This window comes from Phyllobates terribilis, unplaced genomic scaffold (assembly GCF_046119375.1).
Source record: "Phyllobates terribilis strain yellow unplaced genomic scaffold, ASM4611937v1 Scaffold_13__5_contigs__length_258822181, whole genome shotgun sequence".
In the NCBI taxonomy this organism is placed as follows: Eukaryota; Metazoa; Chordata; class Amphibia; order Anura; family Dendrobatidae; genus Phyllobates; species Phyllobates terribilis.
The window spans coordinates 177,480,992-177,508,547 of record NW_027362773.1 but is presented as its reverse complement, the minus strand read 5'-3'; the positions used below and the strand labels follow the sequence as shown (position 1 = coordinate 177,508,547).

The following is a 27,556-nucleotide window of genomic DNA, read 5'->3' as shown; positions in this document are numbered from 1 at the left end:
TGGCAGAAGCTGGTAAGATTGTGTCAATATCCACAGTGAAACGAGTACTGTATCAACATTGGCTGAAAGGCCACTCTGCCAGGAAGAAGCCATTACTCCAAAAGAGACATAAAAAAGCCAGATTAATATGTGCAAATGCACACAGGAACAGAGACCTTAATTTTTGGAGACATATCTGGTGATCTGATGAAACTAAAATTGAACTTTTTGGGCATAACGACTGTGAAGACCCGGGGTCTTCCGTGGGCGTAACACTACTCAGACATCACAGGGTGAGGGTAAAACAGCGGGCATATCTTTATTGAACCACAAAGCAGACAATCAACACACAGAACAGTCCCAGCAAATACCCAAGATGGTACAACATTACACAGTCACACCCTTCTGCTCCGCCCGCCTGGGATAGAACAGCTGCGACTTTGGGACTTCCAGGGCCAACTACCTCAACCAGTGGCCCCCCGCGTCTGGAGAGCCCTCACAGAGAGAAGGTAGCGGCAAGCTTTGGAAGCTAGCAGTCCATCGAGGTACAAGGCCAGGAGACTCGAGGGTCCCATTCTGGCCTCTCTGGTCATCTGGCCCCATGGAAACTCTCAATCTGGCTTCTCCGAATGTCTCCATGAGTTCCAGGCAACTAGTGGGTCCCTCCTGGCAACCCCAAACAACTTATCCATGGGGCCAGGTGACTTCATCATCCCAACCTGGTCTCCCCAAATGTATCCATGGGCTCTCTGATGGTTAATGGAGCAGATCTGTATCTTTCCAGTAAGGGCCAATACCCTTAGGCTAGAATCATGTAGAATCCAAATCTGTGTCTCTTTGGATGGAGCCACCATGCAATCTATCTACTGTCCTGAAGGATGTCTCTCATTCTTCTTGTAAAGTCTTTCTGATGCTCCTTGATTCGGTTTGCACTACAGACATCCCTGTTTATATTTACATCTGTGTAAGGTCATCAATCACAGGTTGGGGGGAGAGTGCAGCCTTATGTCTCATATGTCTCATTGTTTGAGCATTTAATGAATTTGCTTAGTTAGTCCTCCTGTCTTGCAATTCAATAAGGGTCCACAATGATTAATCAGCATAATTAGAAAACATTCATTGTTCCACAGACCAATAGAAGTCAACATAAAGATAATAGTGTATTTTTCTTGGATTAACTAATCTAAACGTTTGGCTGATAAAGATTTTAAGCTATATCGTCACATTGCTTCCCCAATCTTATTCAGCCAGACATGCTAGGATCCCAATCATCCTTCTCCACTTATTGGAGACAGTCCATCAGCATGTCATTAAGCACAGACACGAATGTAAGAGGTCTCTCCTTCATGAGAACAAAACTTTCATCATCCAGTTTCCTCAGAGCATATTCCATGTCTTTCTGGCCAATAAACTCCATACATAATTGAAGAAAACAGACTGGCATCCATTGTGTCCACAAATGCCGTCTTCTGCATCCTTTGGTTCCTGAATTAAATCCGATGAGTGTTGGTGGCCTGGTATTCAATCTGCTGAAGCTGGCACACCTCCTGTAGCTGTTGTTTCTTGTTTCTACTGTATATCCTATCCTGTCCTTCTCCCAAGGCCGGGCTGGTGAGGTTGGACATCGCAGCATCCAAACCCGCTGTGTATGCCTCACCTATGGTCTGTTGGGTCTGTCTACATGCCTCCTTGGTTGTGGAGCCCTTTGGGCTGTGTGTGCTAACACCAGTCCCCTTGCAGCTCCCCCAGATCCTCTGGGCTGAGTAGTATCCCACCGCTGCCACCAAAATGTGAAGACCCGGGGTCTTCCATGGGCATAACACTATTCAGACAACACAGGGTGAGGGTAAAACAGCGTGGCAATACTTTATTGAACCACAAAGAAGACAATAAACACATAAAACAGTCCCAGCAAATACCCAAGATGGCACAACATTACACAGTCTCACCCTTCCGCTCCGGCCAATTGGGATAGAATAGCTGCGACTTTGGGACTTCCAGGGCCGACTACCTCAACCAGCAGCCCCACCCACTCACCCCCATTTCTGGTGGGCCCCCAAGCGCCAGGACCGTATCTTAAAACTGTTTCAGCTGCGGGATCGGACTACCAGCAGTGCCGAGCTTGCTCAGGAATGGCAGCAGGCTGGTGTGAGTGCTTCTGCACGCACTGTGAGGCGGAGACTCTTTGAGCAAGGGCTGGTTTCAAGGAGGGCAGCAAAGAAGCCACTTCTCTCCAGAAAAAAACATCAGGGACCGACTGATATTCTGCAAAAGGTACAGGGAGTGGACTGCTGAGGACTGGGGCAAAGTCATTTTCTCTGATGAATCCTCTTTTCGATTGTTTGGGACATCTGGAAAACAGATTATTCGGAGAAGAAGAGGTGAGCGCTACCACCAGTCTTGTCTCATGCCAACTGTAAAGCATCCTGAAACCATTCATGTGTGGGGTTGCTTCTCAGCCAAGGGAATCAGCTCACTCACAGACTTGCCTAAAAACACAGCCATGAATAAAGAATGGTACCAGAATGTCCTCCAAGAGCAACTTCTCCCAACCGTCCAAGAGCAGTTTGGCGCCCAACAATGCCTTTTCCAGCATGATGGAGCACCTTGCCATAAAGCAAAGGTGATAACTAAATGGCTCATGGAACAAAACATAGAGATTTTGGGTCCATGGCCTGGAAACTCCCCAGATCTTAATCCCATTGAGAACTTGTGGTCAATCATCAAGAGACAGGTGGACAAACAAAAACCAACAAATTCTGGCAAAATGCAAGCATTGATTATGCAAGAATGGACTGCTATCAGTCAGGATTTGGTCCAAAAGTTGATTGAGAGCATGCCAGGGAGAATTACAGGGGTCTTGAAGAAGAAGGGACAACACTGCAAATATTGACTTGCTGCATTAACTCATTCTAACTGTCAATATAACCTATTGGTACTCATAATATGATTGCAATTATATTTCTGTATGTGATATAAACATCAGACAAACACTAATAAAAACCAGAGGCCAGCAGATCATGTGAAAATATAATTTTGGTGTCATTCTCAAAACTTTTGGCCATGACTGTACAGACCAATAGAAGTCAACACAAAGATAAAAGTGTATTTCTCTTGGATTAACAAATCTAAACATCTGGCTGATAAAGATTTTAAGCGGTATTGTCACAATGACCATCATTAGGTTTGGAGGAAAATGGTAGAATCTTGGAAGCCTAAGAAAACCATCCCAACTGTGAAACACGGGGGTGTCAGCATCATGTTGTTTTGCTGCAGTAAGGACTGGTGCACTTCACAAAATAGATGGCATAATGAGAAAAGAAGATTATGTGGCAATACTGAAGCAACATCTCAAGACCTCAGCCAAGAAGTTAAAGCTTGGGCGGAAATGGGTCTTCCAAATGGACAATGACCCCAAGCATACTGCCAAAATGGTAACAAAGTCCATGTTTTGGAGTGGCAATCACAAAGTCCTGATCTCAACCCTATTGAAAATTTATGGGCAAAGGTGAAAAGGCTGCGAGCAAAGGTGACCTACAAACTTGGATCAGTTACACCAGATCTGTCAGGAGGAATCAGCCCAAATTCCCACCAACTATTGTGAGAAGCTTGTGGAAGGAGATCCCAATCCCAAGTCATTCAGTGTAAGGGCAATGGGACCAAATACTAATTAAATGTATGTAAACTTTTGACTTTGCAGTAAGTAATAAAAATGCCTGAAAACATTCTCTCTCTCATTATTCTGGCATTTGGCAAATGGTATAATCCTAATTGTCCTAAAACGGGAACGGCTGTTACCTAGTTAGGAAGTGCGGCATTGGCCCTGCCCATCGGTGACCCCGTTACATGATCGCGGGTCACTGATGTGATGGCATGACAGCCCGGGGTTTGCATCAGACCCCTGTGGTAGTCATGTCCTGATTGGTATGAGCGCCACCCAGTGTTCGGTCATAGCAAGTGAGCAAATCTGTTGCATACAGGCGATCTGCTCATCGCCTCTAAGTAGCGAGGAGATCTGACAAGTGCTGCTTCTAGTCTCCTATGGAGAGTATAGAAACAAGCAATAAGTGTAAAATAAATGTTTTTAAAAATATTAAAAAATAAAAAAATATAAGTGTAAATCGCCCCCCTTTCGTCCCATTCAAAATAAAATAATAAAAAAAAACCACAAACATATTTGGTATCGCCGCGTTCAGAATCGCCCGATCTATCAATAGAAAAAATGAATTAATCCGATCGGTAAACGGCGTAACGAGAAAAAAATTCTAAACGCCAGAATTACGTTTTTTTGGTCGCCACAACATTGCAGTAAAATGGAATAACTGGAGATCAAAACATCGGATCTACCCCGAAAAATGACAGCTTGGTGCACAAAAAGTAAGCCCTCACCCGGCCCCAGATCCCAAAAAAATGAGACGCTACGGGCCTCGGAAAATGGACCAAAAGATAAAAAAAGTTATGGCTCTGGGAACAAGGGGAGCAAGAAACCAAAACACGCAAAAAACGGAAAATGCTGCGGTCATGGAGGGGTTAACTGTCCTGCGCTTTTGCATCCTGTTTATGCACCGAGCGCTTTATAATAATATATTGTGGTTTTATGCTTATATTTGGACGCTTTACGTTAATATCGGCTCCTGTATTTCCCAATGTTGATTATGGCGCATATCTAACACTCTCTACATATTGTATGATACGTTTACATTTTTGTACCTTGATTGGCTTTTTGGTCGTACGTTCTCCTTTCTTAATGATATGTTTTATAAATATGCTTAAAAAAAATTCATATATTTTATTACTTTGTACTTCTATTGATTTGTCTTCTGGATGGGAGTGTCTTTGTTGGTTTATTCTATTTTTAATAACCAGCAAAGGCTAAGCAGACAGCTAGGGGCTGATACTAATAGGCTGGGAAGGTCCATGGATATCGGCCCCTACTCAGCCTAATAATCAGCCATCAGCTGCCCCAGAAATGGCGCATCCACTAGATGTTCCACTTCTGGAACTCAGCCGCGGCTCTTCCCTATTGCCCTGGTGCGGTGGCAATCGGAGTAATGGTTTTGGGGTTGATGTCAGGATGTGTAATGTCAGCTGAAATCAAGCCCAGTGTTTAGTAATGGAGAGGCTTCTGTCAGCCACCCCCAATAATAACCCCGTAGTCAAAAGAAAGAAAAAACACACGCACACACGTCCTTTATTGTAGAAAGCACCCCCTGACTATTACCCTCTTCTACGCATTCATTACCATACAAAAAAATCCACACTGGTCCAACAAAGTCTATATGGAGGTCCCACAATAATCCTCGTCTTCTTCGTCCAGTCCACAACAATGCTCGTCTTCTTCGTCCAGAGAGCGCAGCTTAATAGACTGGAGCTGCAGCCACTGCCAGTCCTCATGCTCCATAGCAAGAGAACCCGGCTGCTGTGACTATCGGTGATGTCAATAACATTATTGCAGTTTACAGCTGCTGAATTACGGTAACCTTATTGACGTCACCACTCGCAGCGTGAGAACTTACTGCGCATCGTGAGAACTGGCAGTGGCTGCAGCTCCAGTCTACGGTGCTGCGTTCTCTGAACGGTGTTCCGTAGACTGAACGAAGAAAACTGGTATCATCGTGGGACCTCTATTTGGATTATGGCGGACAATGTGGATTTTTTTTTCGTAATAAATGTCTAAAAGAGGAGAATTGTTGGGGAATGCTTTTTGCAAATAAAGGACTTTTTGTGTGTGTTTCTTTCGTTAGTAATGGAGGTGTTTGACAGACAACTCTCCATTACTAATCCCAGGGCTTGATGTCTCATAGACCCCTCTCCATTACTAAGCAGACAGCTAGGGGCTGATACTAATAGGCTGGGAAGGTCCATGGATATCGGCCCCTACTCAGCCTAATAATCAGCCATCAGCTGCCCCAGAAATGGCGCATCCACTAGATGTTCCACTTCTGGAACTCAGCCGCGGCTCTTCCCTATTGCCCTGGTGCGGTGGCAATCGGAGTAATGGTTTTGGGGTTGATGTCAGGATGTGTAATGTCAGCTGAAATCAAGCCCAGTGTTTAGTAATGGAGAGGCTTCTGTCAGCCACCCCCAATAATAACCCCGTAGTCAAAAGAAAGAAAAAACACACGCACACACGTCCTTTATTGTAGAAAGCACCCCCTGACTATTACCCTCTTCTACGCATTCATTACCATACAAAAAAATCCACACTGGTCCAACAAAGTCTATATGGAGGTCCCACAATAATCCTCGTCTTCTTCGTCCAGTCCACAACAATGCTCGTCTTCTTCGTCCAGAGAGCGCAGCTTAATAGACTGGAGCTGCAGCCACTGCCAGTCCTCATGCTCCATAGCAAGAGAACCCGGCTGCTGTGACTATCGGTGATGTCAATAACATTATTGCAGTTTACAGCTGCTGAATTACGGTAACCTTATTGACGTCACCACTCGCAGCGTGAGAACTTACTGCGCATCGTGAGAACTGGCAGTGGCTGCAGCTCCAGTCTACGGTGCTGCGTTCTCTGAACGGTGTTCCGTAGACTGAACGAAGAAAACTGGTATCATCGTGGGACCTCTATTTGGATTATGGCGGACAATGTGGATTTTTTTTTCGTAATAAATGTCTAAAAGAGGAGAATTGTTGGGGAATGCTTTTTGCAAATAAAGGACTTTTTGTGTGTGTTTCTTTCGTTAGTAATGGAGGTGTTTGACAGACAACTCTCCATTACTATTCCCAGGGCTTGATGTCTCATAGACCCCTCTCCATTACTAACCCCGGGGCTTGATGTCTGATAGACCCCTCTCCATTACTAACCCCGGGGCTTGATGTCTGATAGACCCCTCTCCATTACTAACCCCAGGGCTTGATGTCTCATAGACCCCTCTCCATTACTAACCCCGGGGCTTGATGTCTGATAGACCCCTCTCCATTACTAACCCCGGGGCTTGATGTCTGATAGACCCCTCTCCATTACTAACCCCGGGGCTTGATGTCTGAAAGACCCCTCTCCATTACTGACCCCGGGGCTTGATCTCTGATAGATCCCTCTCCATTACTAACGCCGGGGCTTGATGTCTGATAGACCCCTCTCCATTACTGACCCCAGGGATTGATGTCTGATAGACCCCTCTCCATTACTGACCCCAGGGATTGATGTCTGATAGACCCCTCTCCATTACTGACCCCAGGGCTTGATGTCTGATAGACCCCTCTCCATTACTGACCCCAGGGCTTGATGTCTGATAGCCCCCTCTCCATTACTAACCCCAGGGCTTGATGTCTGACAGACCCCCCTCCATTACTAACCCCAGGGCTTGATGTCTGATAGACCCCTCTTCATTATTAACCCCGGGGCTTGATCTCTGATAGATCCCTCTCCATTACTAAACCCAGGGCTTGATGTCTGATAGACCCCTCTCCATTACTAACCCCAGGGCTTGATGTCTGATAGACCCCCCTCCATTACTAACCCCGGGGCTTGATGTCTGATAGACCCCTCTCCATTACTAACCCCAGGGCTTGATGTCTGATAGACCCCTCTCCATTACTAACCCCGGGGCTTGATGTCTGATAGACCCCTCTCCATTACTAACCCCAGGGCTTGATGTCTGATAGACCCCTCTCCATTACTAACCCCAGGGCTTGATGTCTGATAGACCCCTCTCCTTTACTAACCCCAGAGCTTGATGTCTGATAGACTCCTCTCCATTACTAACCCCAGGGACTTGATGTCTGATAGACCCCTCTCCATTACTGATCCCAGTGCTTGAAGTCTGATAGACCCCTCTCCATTACTAACCCCAGGGCTTGATCTCTGATAGACCCCTCTCCATTACTAACCCCAGGGCTTGATGTCTGATAGACTCCTCTCCATTACTAACCCCAGGGACTTGATGTCTGACAGACCCCTCTCCATTACTGATCCCAGGGCTTGATGTCTGATAGACCCCTCTCCATTACTAACCCCAGGGCTTGATGTCTGATAGACCCCTCTCCATTACTAACCCCAGGGCTTGATGTCTGATAGACTCCTCTCCATTACTAACCCCAGGGCTTGATGTCTGATAGACTCCTCTCCATTACTAACCCCAGGGACTTGATGTCTGATAGACCCCTCTCCATTACTGATCCCAGTGCTTGAAGTCTGATAGACCCCTCGCCATTACTAACCCCAGGGCATGATCACTGATAGACCCCTCTCCATTACTAACCCCAGGGCTTGATGTCTGATAGACTCCTCTCCATTACTAACCCCAGGGACTTGATGTCTGACAGAACCCTCTCCATTACTGATCCCAGGGCTTGATGTCTGATAGACCCCTCTCCATTACTAACCCCGGGGCTTGATGTCTGATAGACTCCTCTCCATTACTAACCCCAGGGCTTGATGTCTGATAGACCCCTCTCCATTACTAACCCCGGGGCTTGATGTCTGATAGACTCCTCTCCATTACTAACCCCAGGGCTTGATGTCTGACAGACCCCTCTCCATTACTGATCCCAGGGCTTGATGTCTGATAGACCCCTCTCCATTACTAACCCCGGGGCTTGATGTCTGATAGACTCCTCTCCATTACTAACCCCAGGGTTTGATGTCTGATAGACCCCTCTCCATTACTAACCCCAGGGCTTGATGTTTGATAGACTCCTCTCCATTACTAACCCCAGGGCTTGATGTCTGATAGACCCCTCTCCATTACTGATCCCAGGGCTTGATGTCTGATAGACCCCTCTCCATTACTAACCCCGGGGCTTGATGTCTGATAGACCTCTCTCCATTACTAACCCCAGGGCTTGATGTCTGATAGACCCCTCTCCATTACTGATCCCAGGGCTTGAAGTCTGATAGACTCCTCTCCATTACTGACCCCGGGGCTTGATGTCTGATAGACCCCTCTCCATTACTAACCCCAGGGCTTGATGTCTGATAGACCCCTCTCCATTACTAACCCCGGGCTTGATCTCTGATAGACCTCTCTCCATTACTAACCCCAGGGCTTGATGCCTGATAGACCCCTCTCCATTACTAACCCCGGGGCTTGATGTCTGATAGACCCCTCTCCATTACTAACCTCAGGGCTTCATGTCTAATAGACCTCTCTCCATTACTAACCCCAGGGCTTGATGTCTCATAGACCCCTCTCCATTACTAATCCCAGGGCTTGATGTCTCATAGACCCCTCTCCATTACTAACCCCGGGGCTTGATGTCTGATAGACCCCTCTCCATTACTAACCCCGGGGCTTGATGTCTGATAGACCCCTCTCCATTACTAACCCCAGGGCTTGATGTCACATAGACCCCTCTCCATTACTAACCCCGGGGCTTGATGTCTGATAGACCCCTCTCCATTACTAACCCCGGGGCTTGATGTCTGATAGACCCCTCTCCATTACTAACCCCGGGGGTTGATGTCTGATAGACCCCTCTCCATTACTAACCCCGGGGCTTGATGTCTGATAGACCCCTCTCCATTACTAGCCCCAGGGCTTGATGTCTGATAGACCCCTCTCCATTACTGACCCCGGGGCTTGATCTCTGATAGATCCCTCTCCATTACTAACGCCGGGGCTTGATGTCTGATAGACCCCTCTCCATTACTGACCCCAGGGATTGATGTCTGATAGACCCCTCTCCATTACTGACCCCAGGGATTGATGTCTGATAGACCCCTCTCCATTACTGACCCCAGGGCTTGATGTCTGATAGACCCCTCTCCATTACTGACCCCAGGGCTTGATGTCTGATAGACCCCTCTCCATTACTAACCCCAGGGCTTGATGTCTGACAGACCCCCCTCCATTACTAACCCCAGGGCTTGATGTCTGATAGACCCCTCTTCATTATTAACCCCGGGGCTTGATCTCTGATAGATCCCTCTCCATTACTAACCCCAGGGCTTGATGTCTGATAGACCCCTCTCCATTACTAACCCCAGGGCTTGATGTCTGATAGACCCCCCTCCATTACTAACCCCGGGGCTTGATGTCTGATAGACCCCTCTCCATTACTAACCCCAGGGCTTGATGTCTGATAGACCCCTCTCCATTACTAACCCCGGGGCTTGATGTCTGATAGACCCCTCTCCATTACTAACCCCAGGGCTTGATGTCTGATAGACCCCTCTCCATTACTAACCCCAGGGCTTGATGTCTGATAGACCCCTCTCCATTACTAACCCCAGAGCTTGATGTCTGATAGACTCCTCTCCATTACTAACCCCAGGGACTTGATGTCTGATAGACCCCTCTCCATTACTGATCCCAGTGCTTGAAGTCTGATAGACCCCTCTCCATTACTAACCCCAGGGCTTGATCTCTGATAGACCCCTCTCCATTACTAACCCCAGGGCTTGATGTCTGATAGACTCCTCTCCATTACTAACCCCAGGGACTTGATGTCTGACAGACCCCTCTGCATTACTGATCCCAGGGCTTGATGTCTGATAGACCCCTCTCCATTACTAACCCCAGGGCTTGATGTCTGATAGACCCCTCTCCATTACTAACCCCAGGGCTTGATGTCTGATAGACTCCTCTCCATTACTAACCCCAGGGCTTGATGTCTGATAGACTCCTCTCCATTACTAACCCCAGGGACTTGATGTCTGATAGACCCCTCTCCATTACTGATCCCAGTGCTTGAAGTCTGATAGACCCCTCGCCATTACTAACCCCAGGGCTTGATCACCGATAGACCCCTCTCCATTACTAACCCCAGGGCTTGATGTCTGATAGACTCCTCTCCATTACTAACCCCAGGGACTTGATGTCTGACAGACCCCTCTCCATTACTGATCCCAGGGCTTGATGTCTGATAGACCCCTCTCCATTACTAACCCCGGGGCTTGATGTCTGATAGACTCCTCTCCATTACTAACCCCAGGGCTTGATGTCTGATAGACCCCTCTCCATTACTAACCCCAGGGCTTGATGTCTGATAGACCCCTCTCCATTACTAACCCCAGAGCTTGATGTCTGATAGACTCCTCTCCATTACTAACCCCAGGGCTTGATGTCTGATAGACCCCTCTCCATTACTAACCCCGGGGCTTGATGTCTGATAGACTCCTCTCCATTACTAACCCCAGGGCTTGATGTCTGACAGACCCCTCTCCATTACTGATCCCAGGGCTTGATGTCTGATAGACCCCTCTCCATTACTAACCCCGGGGCTTGATGTCTGATAGACTCCTCTCCATTACTAACCCCAGGGTTTGATGTCTGATAGACTCCTCTCCATTACTAACCCCAGGGTTTGATGTCTGATAGACCCCTCTCCATTACTAACCCCAGGGCTTGATGTTTGATAGACTCCTCTCCATTACTAACCCCAGGGCTTGATGTCTGATAGACCCCTCTCCATTACTGATCCCAGGGCTTGATGTCTGATAGACCCCTCTCCATTACTAACCCCGGGGCTTGATGTCTGATAGACCTCTCTCCATTACTAACCCCAGGGCTTGATGCCTGATAGACCCCTCTCCATTACTAACCCCGGGGCTTGATGTCTGATAGACCCCTCTCCATTACTAACCTCAGGGCTTCATGTCTAATAGACCTCTCTCCATTACTAACCCCAGGGCTTGATGTCTCATAGACCCCTCTCCATTACTAATCCCAGGGCTTGATGTCTCATAGACCCCTCTCCATTACTAACCCCGGGGCTTGATGTCTGATAGACCCCTCTCCATTACTAACCCCGGGGCTTGATGTCTGATAGACCCCTCTCCATTACTAACCCCAGGGCTTGATGTCTCATAGACCCCTCTCCATTACTAACCCCGGGGCTTGATGTCTGATAGACCCCTCTCCATTACTAACCCCGGGGCTTGATGTCTGATAGACCCCTCTCCATTACTAACCCCGGGGCTTGATGTCTGATAGACCCCTCTCCATTACTAACCCCGGGGCTTGATGTCTGATAGACCCCTCTCCATTACTAACCCCGGGGGTTGATGTCTGATAGACCCCTCTCCATTACTAACCCCGGGGCTTGATGTCTGATAGACCCCTCTCCATTACTAGCCCCAGGGCTTGATGTCTGATAGACCCCTCTCCATTACTGACCCCGGGGCTTGATCTCTGATAGATCCCTCTCCATTACTAACGCCGGGGCTTGATGTCTGATAGACCCCTCTCCATTACTGACCCCAGGGATTGATGTCTGATAGACCCCTCTCCATTACTGACCCCAGGGATTGATGTCTGATAGACCCCTCTCCATTACTGACCCCAGGGCTTGATGTCTGATAGACCCCTCTCCATTACTGACCCCAGGGCTTGATGTCTGATAGACCCCTCTCCATTACTAACCCCAGGGCTTGATGTCTGACAGACCCCCCTCCATTACTAACCCCAGGGCTTGATGTCTGATAGACCCCTCTTCATTATTAACCCCGGGGCTTGATCTCTGATAGATCCCTCTCCATTACTAACCCCAGGGCTTGATGTCTGATAGACCCCTCTCCATTACTAACCCCAGGGCTTGATGTCTGATAGACCCCCCTCCATTACTAACCCCGGGGCTTGATGTCTGATAGACCCCTCTCCATTACTAACCCCAGGGCTTGATGTCTGATAGACCCCTCTCCATTACTAACCCCGGGGCTTGATGTCTGGTAGACCCCTCTCCATTACTAACCCCAGGGCTTGATGTCTGATAGACCCCTCTCCATTACTAACCCCAGGGCTTGATGTCTGATAGACCCCTCTCCATTACTAACCCCAGAGCTTGATGTCTGATAGACTCCTCTCCATTACTAACCCCAGGGACTTGATGTCTGATAGACCACTCTCCATTACTGATCCCAGTGCTTGAAGTCTGATAGACCCCTCTCCATTACTAACCCCAGGGCTTGATCTCTGATAGACCCCTCTCCATTACTAACCCCAGGGCTTGATGTCTTATAGACTCCTCTCCATTACTAACCCCAGGGACTTGATGTCTGACAGACACCTCTGCATTACTGATCCCAGGGCTTGATGTCTGATAGACCCCTCTCCATTACTAACCCCAGGGCTTGATGTCTGATAGACCCCTCTCCATTACTAACCCCAGGGCTTGATGTCTGATAGACTCCTCTCCATTACTAACCCCAGGGCTTGATGTCTGATAGACTCCTCTCCATTACTAACCCCAGGGACTTGATGTCTGATAGACCCCTCTCCATTACTGATCCCAGTGCTTGAAGTCTGATAGACCCCTCGCCATTACTAACCCCAGGGCTTGATCACTGATAGACCCCTCTCCATTACTAACCCCAGGGCTTGATGTCTGATAGACTCCTCTCCATTACTAATCCCAGGGACTTGATGTCTGACAGACCCCTCTCCATTACTGATCCCAGGGCTTGATGTCTGATAGACCCCTCTCCATTACTAACCCCGGGGCTTGATGTCTGATAGACTCCTCTCCATTACTAACCCCAGGGCTTGATGTCTGATAGACCCCTCTCCATTACTAACCCCGGGGCTTGATGTCTGATAGACTCCTCTCCATTACTAACCCCAGGGCTTGATGTCTGACAGACCCCTCTCCATTACTGATCCCAGGGCTTAATGTTTGATAGACTCCTCTCCATTACTAACCCCAGGGCTTGATGTCTGATAGACCCCTCTCCATTACTGATCCCAGGGCTTGATGTCTGATAGACCCCTCTCCATTACTAACCCCGGGGCTTGATGTCTGATAGACCTCTCTCCATTACTAACCACAGGGCTTGATGTCTGATAGACCCCTCTCCATTACTGATCCCAGGGCTTGAAGTCTGATAGACTCCTCTCCATTACTGACCCCGGGGCTTGATGTCTGATAGACCCCTCTCCATTACTAACCCCAGGGCTTGATGTCTGATAGACCCCTCTCCATTACTAACCCCGGGCTTGATCTCTGATAGACCTCTCTCCATTACTAACCCCAGGGCTTGATGCCTGATAGACCCCTCTCCATTACTAACCCCGGGGCTTGATGTCTGATAGACCCCTCTCCATTACTAACCTCAGGGCTTCATGTCTAATAGACCTCTCTCCATTACTAACCCCAGGGCTTGATGTCTGATAGACCCCTCTCCATTACTGATCCCAGGGCTTGAAGTCTGATAGACTCCTCTCCATTACTGACCCCGGGGCTTTATGTCTGATAGACCCCTCTCCATTACTAACCCCAGGGCTTGATGTCTGATAGACCCCTCTCCATTACTAACCCCGGGCTTGATCTCTGATAGACCTCTCTCCATTACTAACCCCAGGGCTTGATGCCTGATAGATCCCTCTCCATTACTAACCCCAGGGCTTGATGTCTGATAGACCCCTCTCCATTACTAACCCCGGGGCTTGATGTCTGATAGACCCCTCTCCATTACTAACCCCGGGCTTGATCTCTGATAGACCTCTCTCCATTACTAACCCCAGGGCTTGATGCCTGATAGACCCCTCTATATTACTGACCCCAGGGCTTGATGTCTGATAGACCCCTCTCCATTACTAACCCCAGGGCTTGATGTCTGATAGACTCCTCTCCATTACTAACCCCGGGGCTTGATGTCTGATAGACCTCTCTCCATTACTAACCCCGGGGCTTGATGCCTGATAGACCCCTCTCCATTACTAACCCCGGGGCTTGATGTCTGATAGACCTCTCTCCATTACTAACCCCGGGGCTTGATGCCTGATAGACCCCTCTCCATTACTGACCCAAGGGCTTGATGTCTGATAGACCCCTCTACATTACTGACCCCAGGGCTTGATGTCTGATAGACCCCTCTCCATTACTAACCCCAGGGCTTGATGTCTGATAGACCCCTCTATATTACTGACCCCAGGGCTTGATGTCTGATAGAACCCTCTCCATTACTAACCCCGGGGCTTGATGTCTGATAGACCCCTCTCCATTACTAACCCCAGGGCTTGATGTCTGATAGCCCCTCTCCATTACTAACCCCGGGGCTTGATGTCTGATAGACTCCTCTCCATTACTAACCCCGGGGCTTGATGTCTGATAGACCCCTCTCCATTACTAACCCCAGGGCTTGATGTCTGATAGCCCCTCTCCATTACTAACCCCAGGGCTTGATGTCTGACAGACCCCTCTCCATTACTGATCCCAGGGCTTGATGTCTGATAGACCCCTCTCCATTACTAACCCCGGGGCTTGATGTCTGATAGACTCCTCTCCATTACTAACCCCGGGGCTTGATGTCTGACAGACCCCTCTCCATTACTGATCCCAGGGCTTGATGTCTGATAGACCCCTCTCCATTACTGACCCCAGGGCTTGATGTCTGATAGATCCCTCTACATTACTAACCCCGGGGCTTGATGTCTGATAGACCCCTCTCCATTACTGACCCCAGGGCTTGATGTCTGATAGATCCCTCTACATTACTGACCCCAGGGCTTGATGTCTGATAGACCCCTCTATATTACTGACCCCAGGGCTTGATGTCTGATAGACCCCTCTCCATTACTAACCCCGGGGCTTGATGTCTGATAGACCCCTCTCCATTACTAACCCCAGGGCTTGATGTCTGATAGCCCCTCTCCATTACTAACCCCGGGGCTTGATGTCTGATAGACTCCTCTCCATTACTAACCCCAGGGCTTGATGTCTGACAGACCCCTCTCCATTACTGATCCCAGGGCTTGATGTCTGATAGACCCCTCTCCATTACTAACCCCGGGGCTTGATGTCTGATAGACTCCTCTCCATTACTAACCCCAGGGCTTGATGTCTGATAGACCCCTCTCCATTACTAACCCCAGGGCTTGATGTCTGATAGACTCCTCTCCATTACTAACCCCAGGGCTTGATGTCTGATAGACCCCTCTCCATTACTGATCCCAGGGCTTGATGTCTGATAGACCCCTCTCCATTACTAACCCCGGAGCTTGATGTCTGATAGACTCCTCTCCATTACTAACCCCAGGGCTTGATGTCTGATAGACCCCTCTCCATTACTAACCCCGGGGCTTGATGTCTGATAGACCCCTCTCCATTACTAACCCCAGGGCTTGATGTCTGATAGATCCCTCTCCATTACTAACCCCAGGGCTTCATGTCTAATAGACCTCTCTCCATTACTAACCACAGGGCTTGATGTCTGATAGACCCCTCTCCATTACTGATCCCAGGGCTTGAAGTCTGATAGACTCCTCTCCATTACTGACCCCGGGGCTTGATGTCTGATAGACCCCTCTCCATTACTAACCCCAGGGCTTGATGTCTGATAGACCCCTCTCCATTACTAACCCCGGGCTTGATCTCTGATAGACCTCTCTCCATTACTAACCCCAGAGCTTGATGCCTGATAGATCCCTCTCCATTACTAACCCCAGGGCTTGATGTCTGATAGACTCCTCTCCATTACTAACCCCAGGGCTTGATGTCTGATAGACCCCTCTCCATTACTAACCCCAGGGCTTGATGTCTGATAGACTCCTCTCCATTACTAACCCCAGGGCTTGATGTCTGATAGACCCCTCTCCATTACTGATCCCAGTGCTTGATGTCTGATAGACTCCTCTCCATTACTAACCCAGGGGCTTGATGTCTGATAGACCCCTCTCCATTACTAATCCCAGGGCTTGATGTCTGATAGACCCCTCTCCATTACTAACCCCGGGCTTGATCTCTGATAGACCTCTCTCCATTACTAACCCCAGGGCTTGATGCCTGATAGACCCCTCTCCATTACTAACCCCGGGGCTTGATGTCTGATAGACCCCTCTCCATTACTAACCCCAGGGCTTGATGTCTGATAGACCCCTCTCCATTACTAACCCCGGGCTTGATCTCTGATAGACCTCTCTCCATTACTAACCCCAGGGCTTGATGCCTGATAGACCCCTCTCCATTACTAACCCCGGGGCTTGATGTCTGATAGACCCCTCTCCATTACTAACCTCAGGGCTTCATGTCTAATAGACCTCTCTCCATTACTAACCCCAGGGCTTGATGTCTCATAGACCCCTCTCCATTACTAATCCCAGGGCTTGATGTCTCATAGACCCCTCTCCATTACTAACCCCGGGGCTTGATGTCTGATAGACCCCTCTCCATTACTAACCCCGGGGCTTGATGTCTGATAGACCCCTCTCCATTACTAACCCCAGGGCTTCATGTCTCATAGACCCCTCTCCATTACTAACCCCGGGGCTTGATGTCTGATAGACCCCTCTCCATTACTAACCCCGGGGCTTGATGTCTGATAGACCCCTCTCCATTACTAACCCCGGGGCTTGATGTCTGATAGACCCCTCTCCATTACTAACCCCGGGGCTTGATGTCTGATAGACCCCTCTCCATTACTAACCCCGGGGGTTGATGTCTGATAGACCCCTCTCCATTACTAACCCCGGGGCTTGATGTCTGATAGACCCCTCTCCATTACTAGCCCCAGGGCTTGATGTCTGATAGACCCCTCTCCATTACTGACCCCGGGGCTTGATCTCTGATAGATCCCTCTCCATTACTAACGCCGGGGCTTGATGTCTGATAGACCCCTCTCCATTACTGACCCCAGGGATTGATGTCTGATAGACCCCTCTCCATTACTGACCCCAGGGATTGATGTCTGATAGACCCCTCTCCATTACTGACCCCAGGGCTTGATGTCTGATAGACCCCTCTCCATTACTGACCCCAGGGCTTGATGTCTGATAGACCCCTCTCCATTACTAACCCCAGGGCTTGATGTCTGACAGACCCCCCTCCATTACTAACCCCAGGGCTTGATGTCTGATAGACCCCTCTTCATTATTAACCCCGGGGCTTGATCTCTGATAGATCCCTCTCCATTACTAACCCCAGGGCTTGATGTCTGATAGACCCCTCTCCATTACTAACCCCAGGGCTTGATGTCTGATAGACCCCCCTCCATTACTAACCCCGGGGCTTGATGTCTGATAGACCCCTCTCCATTACTAACCCCAGGGCTTGATGTCTGATAGACCCCTCTCCATTACTAACCCCGGGGCTTGATGTCTGATAGACCCCTCTCCATTACTAACCCCAGGGCTTGATGTCTGATAGACCCCTCTCCATTACTAACCCCAGGGCTTGATGTTTGATAGACCCCTCTCCATTACTAACCCCAGAGCTTGATGTCTGATAGACTCCTCTCCATTACTAACCCCAGGGACTTGATGTCTGATAGACCCCTCTCCATTACTGATCCCAGTGCTTGAAGTCTGATAGACCCCTCTCCATTACTAACCCCAGGGCTTGATCTCTGATAGACCCCTCTCCATTACTAACCCCAGGGCTTGATGTCTGATAGACTCCTCTCCATTACTAACCCCAGGGACTTGATGTCTGACAGACCCCTCTGCATTACTGATCCCAGGGCTTGATGTCTGATAGACCCCTCTCCATTACTAACCCCAGGGCTTGATGTCTGATAGACCCCTCTCCATTACTAACCCCAGGGCTTGATGTCTGATAGACTCCTCTCCATTACTAACCCCAGGGCTTGATGTCTGATAGACTCCTCTCCATTACTAACCCCAGGGACTTGATGTCTGATAGACCCCTCTCCATTACTGATCCCAGTGCTTGAAGTCTGATAGACCCCTCGCCATTACTAACCCCAGGGCTTGATCACTGATAGACCCCTCTCCATTACTAACCCCAGGGCTTGATGTCTGATAGACTCCTCTCCATTACTAACCCCAGGGACTTGATGTCTGACAGACCCCTCTCCATTACTGATCCCAGGGCTTGATGTCTGATAGACCCCTCTCCATTACTAACCCCGGGGCTTGATGTCTGATAGACTCCTCTCCATTACTAACCCCAGGGCTTGATGTCTGATAGACCCCTCTCCATTACTAACCCCGGGGCTTGATGTCTGATAGACTCCTCTCCATTACTAACCCCAGGGCTTGATGTCTGACAGACCCCTCTCCATTACTGATCCCAGGGCTTGATGTCTGATAGACCCCTCTCCATTACTAACCCCGGGGCTTGATGTCTGATAGACTCCTCTCCATTACTAACCCCAGGGTTTGATGTCTGATAGACCCCTCTCCATTACTAACCCCAGGGCTTGATGTTTGATAGACTCCTCTCCATTACTAACCCCAGGGCTTGATGTCTGATAGACCCCTCTCCATTACTGATCCCAGGGCTTGATGTCTGATAGACCCCTCTCCATTACTAATCCCGGGGCTTGATGTCTGATAAACCTCTCTCCATTACTAACCCCAGGGCTTGATGTCTGATAGACCCCTCTCCATTACTGATCCCAGGGCTTGAAGTCTGATAGACTCCTCTCCATTACTGACCCCGGGGCTTGATGTCTGATAGACCCCTCTCCATTACTAACCCCAGGGCTTGATGTCTGATAGACCCCTCTCCATTACTAACCCCGGGCTTGATCTCTGATAGACCTCTCTCCATTACTAACCCCAGGGCTTGATGCCTGATAGACCCCTCTCCATTACTAACCCCGGGGCTTGATGTCTGATAGACCCCTCTCCATTACTAACCTCAGGGCTTCATGTCTAATAGACCTCTCTCCATTACTAACCCCAGGGCTTGATGTCTGATAGACCCCTCTCCATTACTGATCCCAGGGCTTGAAGTCTGATAGACTCCTCTCCATTACTGACCCCGGGGCCTTATGTCTGATAGACCCCTCTCCATTACTAACCCCAGGGCTTGATGTCTGATAGACCCCTCTCCATTACTAACCCCGGGCTTGATCTCTGATAGACCTCTCTCCATTACTAACCCCAGGGCTTGATGCCTGATAGATCCCTCTCCATTACTAACCCCAGGGCTTGATGTCTGATAGACCCCTCTCCATTACTAACCCCGGGGCTTGATGTCTGATAGACCCCTCTCCATTACTAACCCCGGGCTTGATCTCTGATAGACCTCTCTCCATTACTAACCCCAGGGCTTGATGCCTGATAGACCCCTCTATATTACTGACCCCAGGGCTTCATGTCTGATAGACCCCTCTCCATTACTAACCCCAGGGCTTGATGTCTGATAGACCCCTCTCCATTACTAACCCCGGGGCTTGATGTCTGATAGACCCCTCTCCATTACTGACCCAAGGGCTTGATGTCTGATAGACCCCTCTCCATTACTAACCCCGGGCTTGATCTCTGATAGACCTCTCTCCATTACTAACCCCGGGGCTTGATGTCTGATAGACCCCTCTCCATTACTAACCCCGGGCTTGATCTCTGATAGACCTCTCTCCATTACTAACCCCGGGGCTTGAAGTCTGATAGACCCCTCTCCATTACTAACCCCGGGGCTTGATGTCTGATAGACCCCTCTCCATTACTGACCCAAGGGCTTGATGTCTGATAGACCCCTCTACATTACTGACCCCAGGGCTTGATGTCTGATAGACCCCTCTCCATTACAAACCCCAGGGCTTGATGTCTGATAGACCCCTCTATATTACTGACCCCAGGGCTTGATGTCTGATAGACCCCTCTCAATTACTAACCCCGGGGCTTGATGTCTGATAGACCCCTCTCCATTACTAACCCCAGGGCTTGATGTCTGATAGCCCCTCTCCATTACTAACCCCGGGGCTTGATGTCTGATAGACTCCTCTCCATTACTAACCCCAGGGCTTGATGTCTGACAGACCCCTCTCCATTACTGATCCCAGGGCTTGATGTCTGATAGACCCCTCTCCATTACTGACCCCAGGGCTTGATGTCTGATAGACCCCTCTACATTACTGACCCCAGGGCTTGATGTCTGATAGACCCCTCTCCATTACTAACCCCAGGGTTTGATGTCTGATAGACCCCTCTATATTACTGACCCCAGGGCTTGATGTCTGATAGACCCCTCTCCATTACTAACCCCGGGGCTTGATGTCTGATAGACCCCTCTCCATTACTAACCCCAGGGCTTGATGTCTGATAGCCCCTCTCCATTACTAACCCCGGGGCTTGATGTCTGATAGACTCCTCTCCATTACTAACCCCGGGGCTTGATGTCTGATAGACCCCTCTCCATTACTAACCCCAGGGCTTGATGTCTGATAGCCCCTTTCCATTACTAACCCCAGGGCTTGATGTCTGACAGACCCCTCTCCTTTACTGATCCCAGGGCTTGATGTCTGATAGACCCCTCTCCATTACTAACCCCGGGGCTTGATGTCTGATAGACTCCTCTCCATTACTAACCCCGGGGCTTGATGTCTGACAGACCCCTCTCCATTACTGATCCCAGGGCTTGATGTCTGATAGACCCCTCTCCATTACTGACCCCAGGACTTGATGTCTGATAGATCCCTCTACATTACTAACCCCGGGGCTTGATGTCTGATAGACCCCTCTCCATTACTGACCCCAGGGCTTGATGTCTGATAGATCCCTCTACATTACTGACCCCAGGGCTTGATGTCTGATAGACCCCTCTATCTTACTGACCCCAGGGCTTGATGTCTGATAGACCCCTCTCCATTACTAACCCCGGGGCTTGATGTCTGATAGACCCCTCTCCATTACTAACCCCAGGGCTTAATGTCTGATAGCCCCTCTCCATTACTAACCCCGGGGCTTGATGTCTGATAGACTCCTCTCCATTACTAACCCCAGGGCTTGATGTCTGACAGACCCCTCTCCATTACTGATCCCAGGGCTTGATGTCTGATAGACCCCTCTCCATTACTAACCCCGGGGCTTGATGTCTGATAGACTCCTCTCCATTACTAACCCCAGGGCTTGATGTCTGATAGACTCCTCTCCATTACTAACCCCAGGGCTTGATGTCTGATAGACCCCTCTCCATTACTGATCCCAGGACTTGATGTCTGATAGACCCCTCTCCATTACTAACCCCGGGGCTTGATGTCTGATAGACTCCTCTCCATTACTAACCCCAGGGCTTGATGTCTGATAGACCCCTCTCCATTACTAACCCCGGGGCTTGATGTCTGATAGACCCCTCTCCATTACTAACCCCAGGGCTTCATGTCTAATAGACCTCTCTCCATTACTAACCCCAGGGCTTGATGTCTGATAGACCCCTCTCCATTACTGATCCCAGGGCTTGAAGTCTGATAGACTCCTCTCCATTACTGACCCCGGGGCTTGATGTCTGATAGACCCCTCTCCATTACTAACCCCAGGGCTTGATGTCTGATAGACCCCTCTCCATTACTAACCCCGGGCTTGATCTCTGATAGACCTCTCTCCATTACTAACCCCAGAGCTTGATGCCTGATAGATCCCTCTCCATTACTAACCCCAGGGCTTGATGTCTGATAGACCCCTCTCCATTACTAACCCCAGGGCTTGATGTCTGATAGACTCCTCTCCATTACTAACCCCAGGGCTTGATGTCTGATAGACCCCTCTCCATTACTGATCCCAGTGCTTGATGTCTGATAGACCCCTCTCCATTACTAACCCCGGGGCTTGATGTCTGATAGACCCCTCTCCATTACTAACCCCAGGGCTTGATGTCTGATAGACCCCTCTCCATTACTAACCCCGGGCTTGATCTCTGATAGACCTCTCTCCATTACTAACCCCAGGGCTTGATGCCTGATAGATCCCTCTCCATTACTAACCCCAGGGCTTGATGTCTGATAGACTCCTCTCCATTACTAACCCCGGGGCTGGATGTCTGATAGCCCCTCTCCATTACTAACCCCGGGGCTTGATGCCTTATAGATCCCTCTCCATTACTAACCCCAGGGCTTGATGTCTGATAGACTCCTCTCCATTACTAACCACAGGGCTTGATGTCTGATAGACTCCTCTCCATTACGAACCCCGGGGCTTGATGTCTGATAGACCCCTCTCCATCACTAACCCCGGGCTTGATCTCTGATAGACCCCTCTCCATTATTAACCCCAGGGCTTGATGTCTGATAGACTCCTCTCCATTACTAACCCCGGGGCTTGATGCCTGATAGATCCCTCTCCATTACTAACCTCAGGGCTTGATGTCTGATAGACTCCTCTCCATTACTAACCACAGGGCTTGATGTCTGATAGACTCCTCTCCATTACTAACCCCGGGGCTTGATGTCTGATAGACTCCTCTCCATTACTGACCCCAGGGCTTGATGTCTGATAGACCCCTCTCCATTACTTACCCCAGGGCTTGATGTCTGATAGACCCCTCTCCATTACTAACCCCGGGCTTGATGTCTGATAGACCCCTCTCCATTACTAACCCCAGGGCTTGATGTCTGATAGACTCCTCTCCATTACTAACCCCAGGGCTTGATGTCTGATAGACCCCTCTCCATTACTAACCCCGGGGCTTGATCTCTGATATACCCCTCTACATTACTAACCCCGGGGCTTGATGTCTGATAGCCCCTCTCCATTACTAACCCCGGGGCTTGATGCCTGATAGATCCCTCTCCATTACTAACCCCAGGGCTTGATGTCTGATAGACTCCTCTCCATTACTAACCACAGGGCTTGATGTCTGATAGACTCCTCTCCATTACTAACCCCGGGGCTTGATGTCTGATAGACTCCTCTCCATTACTGACCCCGGGGCTTGATGTCTGATAGACCCCTCTCCATTACTAACCCCGGGCTTGATCTCTGATAGACCCATCTCCATTACTAACCCCAGGGCTTGATGTCTGATAGACTCCTCTTCATTACTAACCACAGGGCTTGATGTCTGATAGACTCCTCTCCATTACTAACCCCGGGGCTTGATGTCTGATAGACTCCTCTCCATTACTGACCCCGGGGCTTGATGTCTGATAGACCCCTCTCCATTACTAACCCCAGGGCTTGATGTCTGATAGACCCCTCTCCATTACTAACCCCGGGCTTGATGTCTGATAGACCCCTCTCCATTACTAACCCCAGGGCTTGATGTCTGATAGACCCCTCTCCATTACTAACCCCGGGCTTGATGTCTGATAGACCCCTCTCCATTACTAACCCCAGGGCTTGATGTCTGATAGACCCCTCTCCATTACTAACCCCGGGGCTTGATGTCTGATAGACCTCTCTCCATTACTAACCCCGGGGCTTGATGTCTGATAGACCCCTCTCCATTACTAACCCCGGGGCTTGATGTCTGATAGACCCCTCTCCATTACTGACCCCAGGGCTTGATGTCTGATAGACCCCTCTACATTACTGACCCCAGGGCTTGATGTCTGATAGACCCCTCTCCATTACTAACCCCAGGGCTTGATGTCTGATAGACCCCTCTATATTACTGACCCCAGGGCTTGATGTCTGATAGACCCCTCTCCATTACTAACCCCGGGGCTTGATGTCTGATAGACCCCTCTCCATTACTAACCCCAGGGCTTGATGTCTGATAGCCCCTCTCCATTACTAACCCCGGGGCTTGATGTCTGATAGACCCCTCTCCATTACTAACCCCGGGGCTTGATGTCTGATAGACCCCTCTACATTACTAACCCCAGGGCTTGATGTCTGATAGACCCCTCTCCATTACTAACCGCAGGGCTTGATGTCTGATAGACCCCTCTCCATTACTAACCCCAGGGCTTGATGTCTGATAGACCCCTCTCCATTACTGATCCCAGGACTTGATGTCTGATAGACCCCTCTCCATTACTAACCCCGGGGCTTGATGTCTGATAGACTCCTCTCCATTACTAACCCCAGGGCTTGATGTCTGATAGACCCCTCTCCATTACTAACCCCGGGGCTTGATGTCTGATAGACCCCTCTCCATTACTAACCCCAGGGCTTCATGTCTAATAGACCTCTCTCCATTACTAACCCCAGGGCTTGATGTCTGATAGACCCCTCTCCATTACTGATCCCAGGGCTTGAAGTCTGATAGACTCCTCTCCATTACTGACCCCGGGGCTTGATGTCTGATAGACCCCTCTCCATTACTAACCCCAGGGCTTGATGTCTGATAGACCCCTCTCCATTACTAACCCCGGGCTTGATCTCTGATAGACCTCTCTCCATTACTAACCCCAGAGCTTGATGCCTGATAGATCCCTCTCCATTACTAACCCCAGGGCTTGATGTCTGATAGACCCCTCTCCATTACTAACCCCAGGGCTTGATGTCTGATAGACTCCTCTCCATTACTAACCCCAGGGCTTGATGTCTGATAGACCCCTCTCCATTACTGATCCCAGTGCTTGATGTCTGATAGACCCCTCTCCATTACTAACCCCGGGGCTTGATGTCTGATAGACCCCTCTCCATTACTAACCCCAGGGCTTGATGTCTGATAGACCCCTCTCCATTACTAACCCCGGGCTTGATCTCTGATAGACCTCTCTCCATTACTAACCCCAGGGCTTGATGCCTGATAGATCCCTCTCCATTACTAACCCCAGGGCTTGATGTCTGATAGACTCCTCTCCATTACTAACCCCGGGGCTGGATGTCTGATAGCCCCTCTCCATTACTAACCCCGGGGCTTGATGCCTTATAGATCCCTCTCCATTACTAACCCCAGGGCTTGATGTCTGATAGACTCCTCTCCATTACTAACCACAGGGCTTGATGTCTGATAGACTCCTCTCCATTACGAACCCCGGGGCTTGATGTCTGATAGACCCCTCTCCATCACTAACCCCGGGCTTGATCTCTGATAGACCCCTCTCCATTATTAACCCCAGGGCTTGATGTCTGATAGACTCCTCTCCATTACTAACCCCGGGGCTTGATGCCTGATAGATCCCTCTCCATTACTAACCTCAGGGCTTGATGTCTGATAGACTCCTCTCCATTACTAACCACAGGGCTTGATGTCTGATAGACTCCTCTCCATTACTAACCCCGGGGCTTGATGTCTGATAGACTCCTCTCCATTACTGACCCCAGGGCTTGATGTCTGATAGACCCCTCTCCATTACTTACCCCAGGGCTTGATGTCTGATAGACCCCTCTCCATTACTAACCCCGGGCTTGATGTCTGATAGACCCCTCTCCATTACTAACCCCAGGGCTTGATGTCTGATAGACTCCTCTCCATTACTAACCCCAGGGCTTGATGTCTGATAGACCCCTCTCCATTACTAACCCCGGGGCTTGATCTCTGATATACCCCTCTACATTACTAACCCCGGGGCTTGATGTCTGATAGCCCCTCTCCATTACTAACCCCGGGGCTTGATGCCTGATAGATCCCTCTCCATTACTAACCCCAGGGCTTGATGTCTGATAGACTCCTCTCCATTACTAACCACAGGGCTTGATGTCTGATAGACTCCTCTCCATTACTAACCCCGGGGCTTGATGTCTGATAGACTCCTCTCCATTACTGACCCCGGGGCTTGATGTCTGATAGACCCCTCTCCATTACTAACCCCGGGCTTGATCTCTGATAGACCCCTCTCCATTACTAACCCCAGGGCTTGATGTCTGATAGACCCCTCTATATTACTGACCCCAGGGCTTGATGTCTGATAGACCCCTCTCCATTACTAACCCCGGGGCTTGATGTCTGATAGACCCCTCTCCATTACTAACCCCAGGGCTTGATGTCTGATAGCCCCTCTCCATTACTAACCCCGGGGCTTGATGTCTGATAGACCCCTCTCCATTACTAACCCCGGGGCTTGATGTCTGATAGACCCCTCTACATTACTAACCCCAGGGCTTGATGTCTGATAGACCCCTCTCCATTACTAACCGCAGGGCTTGATGTCTGATAGACCCCTCTCCATTACTAACCCCAGGGCTTGATGTCTGATAGACCCCTCTCCATTACTGATCCCAGGACTTGATGTCTGATAGACCCCTCTCCATTACTAACCCCGGGGCTTGATGTCTGATAGACTCCTCTCCATTACTAACCCCAGGGCTTGATGTCTGATAGACCCCTCTCCATTACTAACCCCGGGGCTTGATGTCTGATAGACCCCTCTCCATTACTAACCCCAGGGCTTCATGTCTAATAGACCTCTCTCCATTACTAACCCCAGGGCTTGATGTCTGATAGACCCCTCTCCATTACTGATCCCAGGGCTTGAAGTCTGATAGACTCCTCTCCATTACTGACCCCGGGGCTTGATGTCTGATAGACCCCTCTCCATTACTAACCCCAGGGCTTGATGTCTGATAGACCCCTCTCCATTACTAACCCCGGGCTTGATCTCTGATAGACCTCTCTCCATTACTAACCCCAGAGCTTGATGCCTGATAGATCCCTCTCCATTACTAACCCCAGGGCTTGATGTCTGATAGACCCCTCTCCATTACTAACCCCAGGGCTTGATGTCTGATAGACTCCTCTCCATTACTAACCCCAGGGCTTGATGTCTGATAGACCCCTCTCCATTACTGATCCCAGTGCTTGATGTCTGATAGACCCCTCTCCATTACTAACCCCGGGGCTTGATGTCTGATAGACCCCTCTCCATTACTAACCCCAGGGCTTGATGTCTGATAGACCCCTCTCCATTACTAACCCCGGGCTTGATCTCTGATAGACCTCTCTCCATTACTAACCCCAGGGCTTGATGCCTGATAGATCCCTCTCCATTACTAACCCCAGGGCTTGATGTCTGATAGACTCCTCTCCATTACTAACCCCGGGGCTGGATGTCTGATAGCCCCTCTCCATTACTAACCCCGGGGCTTGATGCCTTATAGATCCCTCTCCATTACTAACCCCA

At 49.6% G+C, this 27,556-nt stretch overlaps 2 protein-coding genes across 6 annotated transcripts in view; both read right to left on the bottom strand.

The window, feature by feature from the left end:
• The window catches only part of KCNC1 (potassium voltage-gated channel subfamily C member 1), a 341,595-nt gene that overhangs the window by 138,467 nt on the left and 175,572 nt on the right, over positions 1-27,556 (bottom strand). The gene's annotated exons all lie outside the window — the stretch shown is intronic.
• LOC141174479 (uncharacterized) overlaps positions 5,255-27,556 on the bottom strand; it is a 62,645-nt gene continuing 40,343 nt past the window's right edge. The window contains exons 2-5 of the mRNA XM_073659411.1: positions 6,442-6,515; positions 6,218-6,350; positions 5,496-5,569; positions 5,255-5,404 (exon numbers count right to left, since the gene is read on the bottom strand). Of these exons, the coding sequence (XP_073515512.1) occupies positions 5,255-5,404; positions 5,496-5,569; positions 6,218-6,350; positions 6,442-6,515 (431 nt within the window). The remainder of the gene's footprint in view (positions 5,405-5,495; positions 5,570-6,217; positions 6,351-6,441; positions 6,516-27,556) is intronic.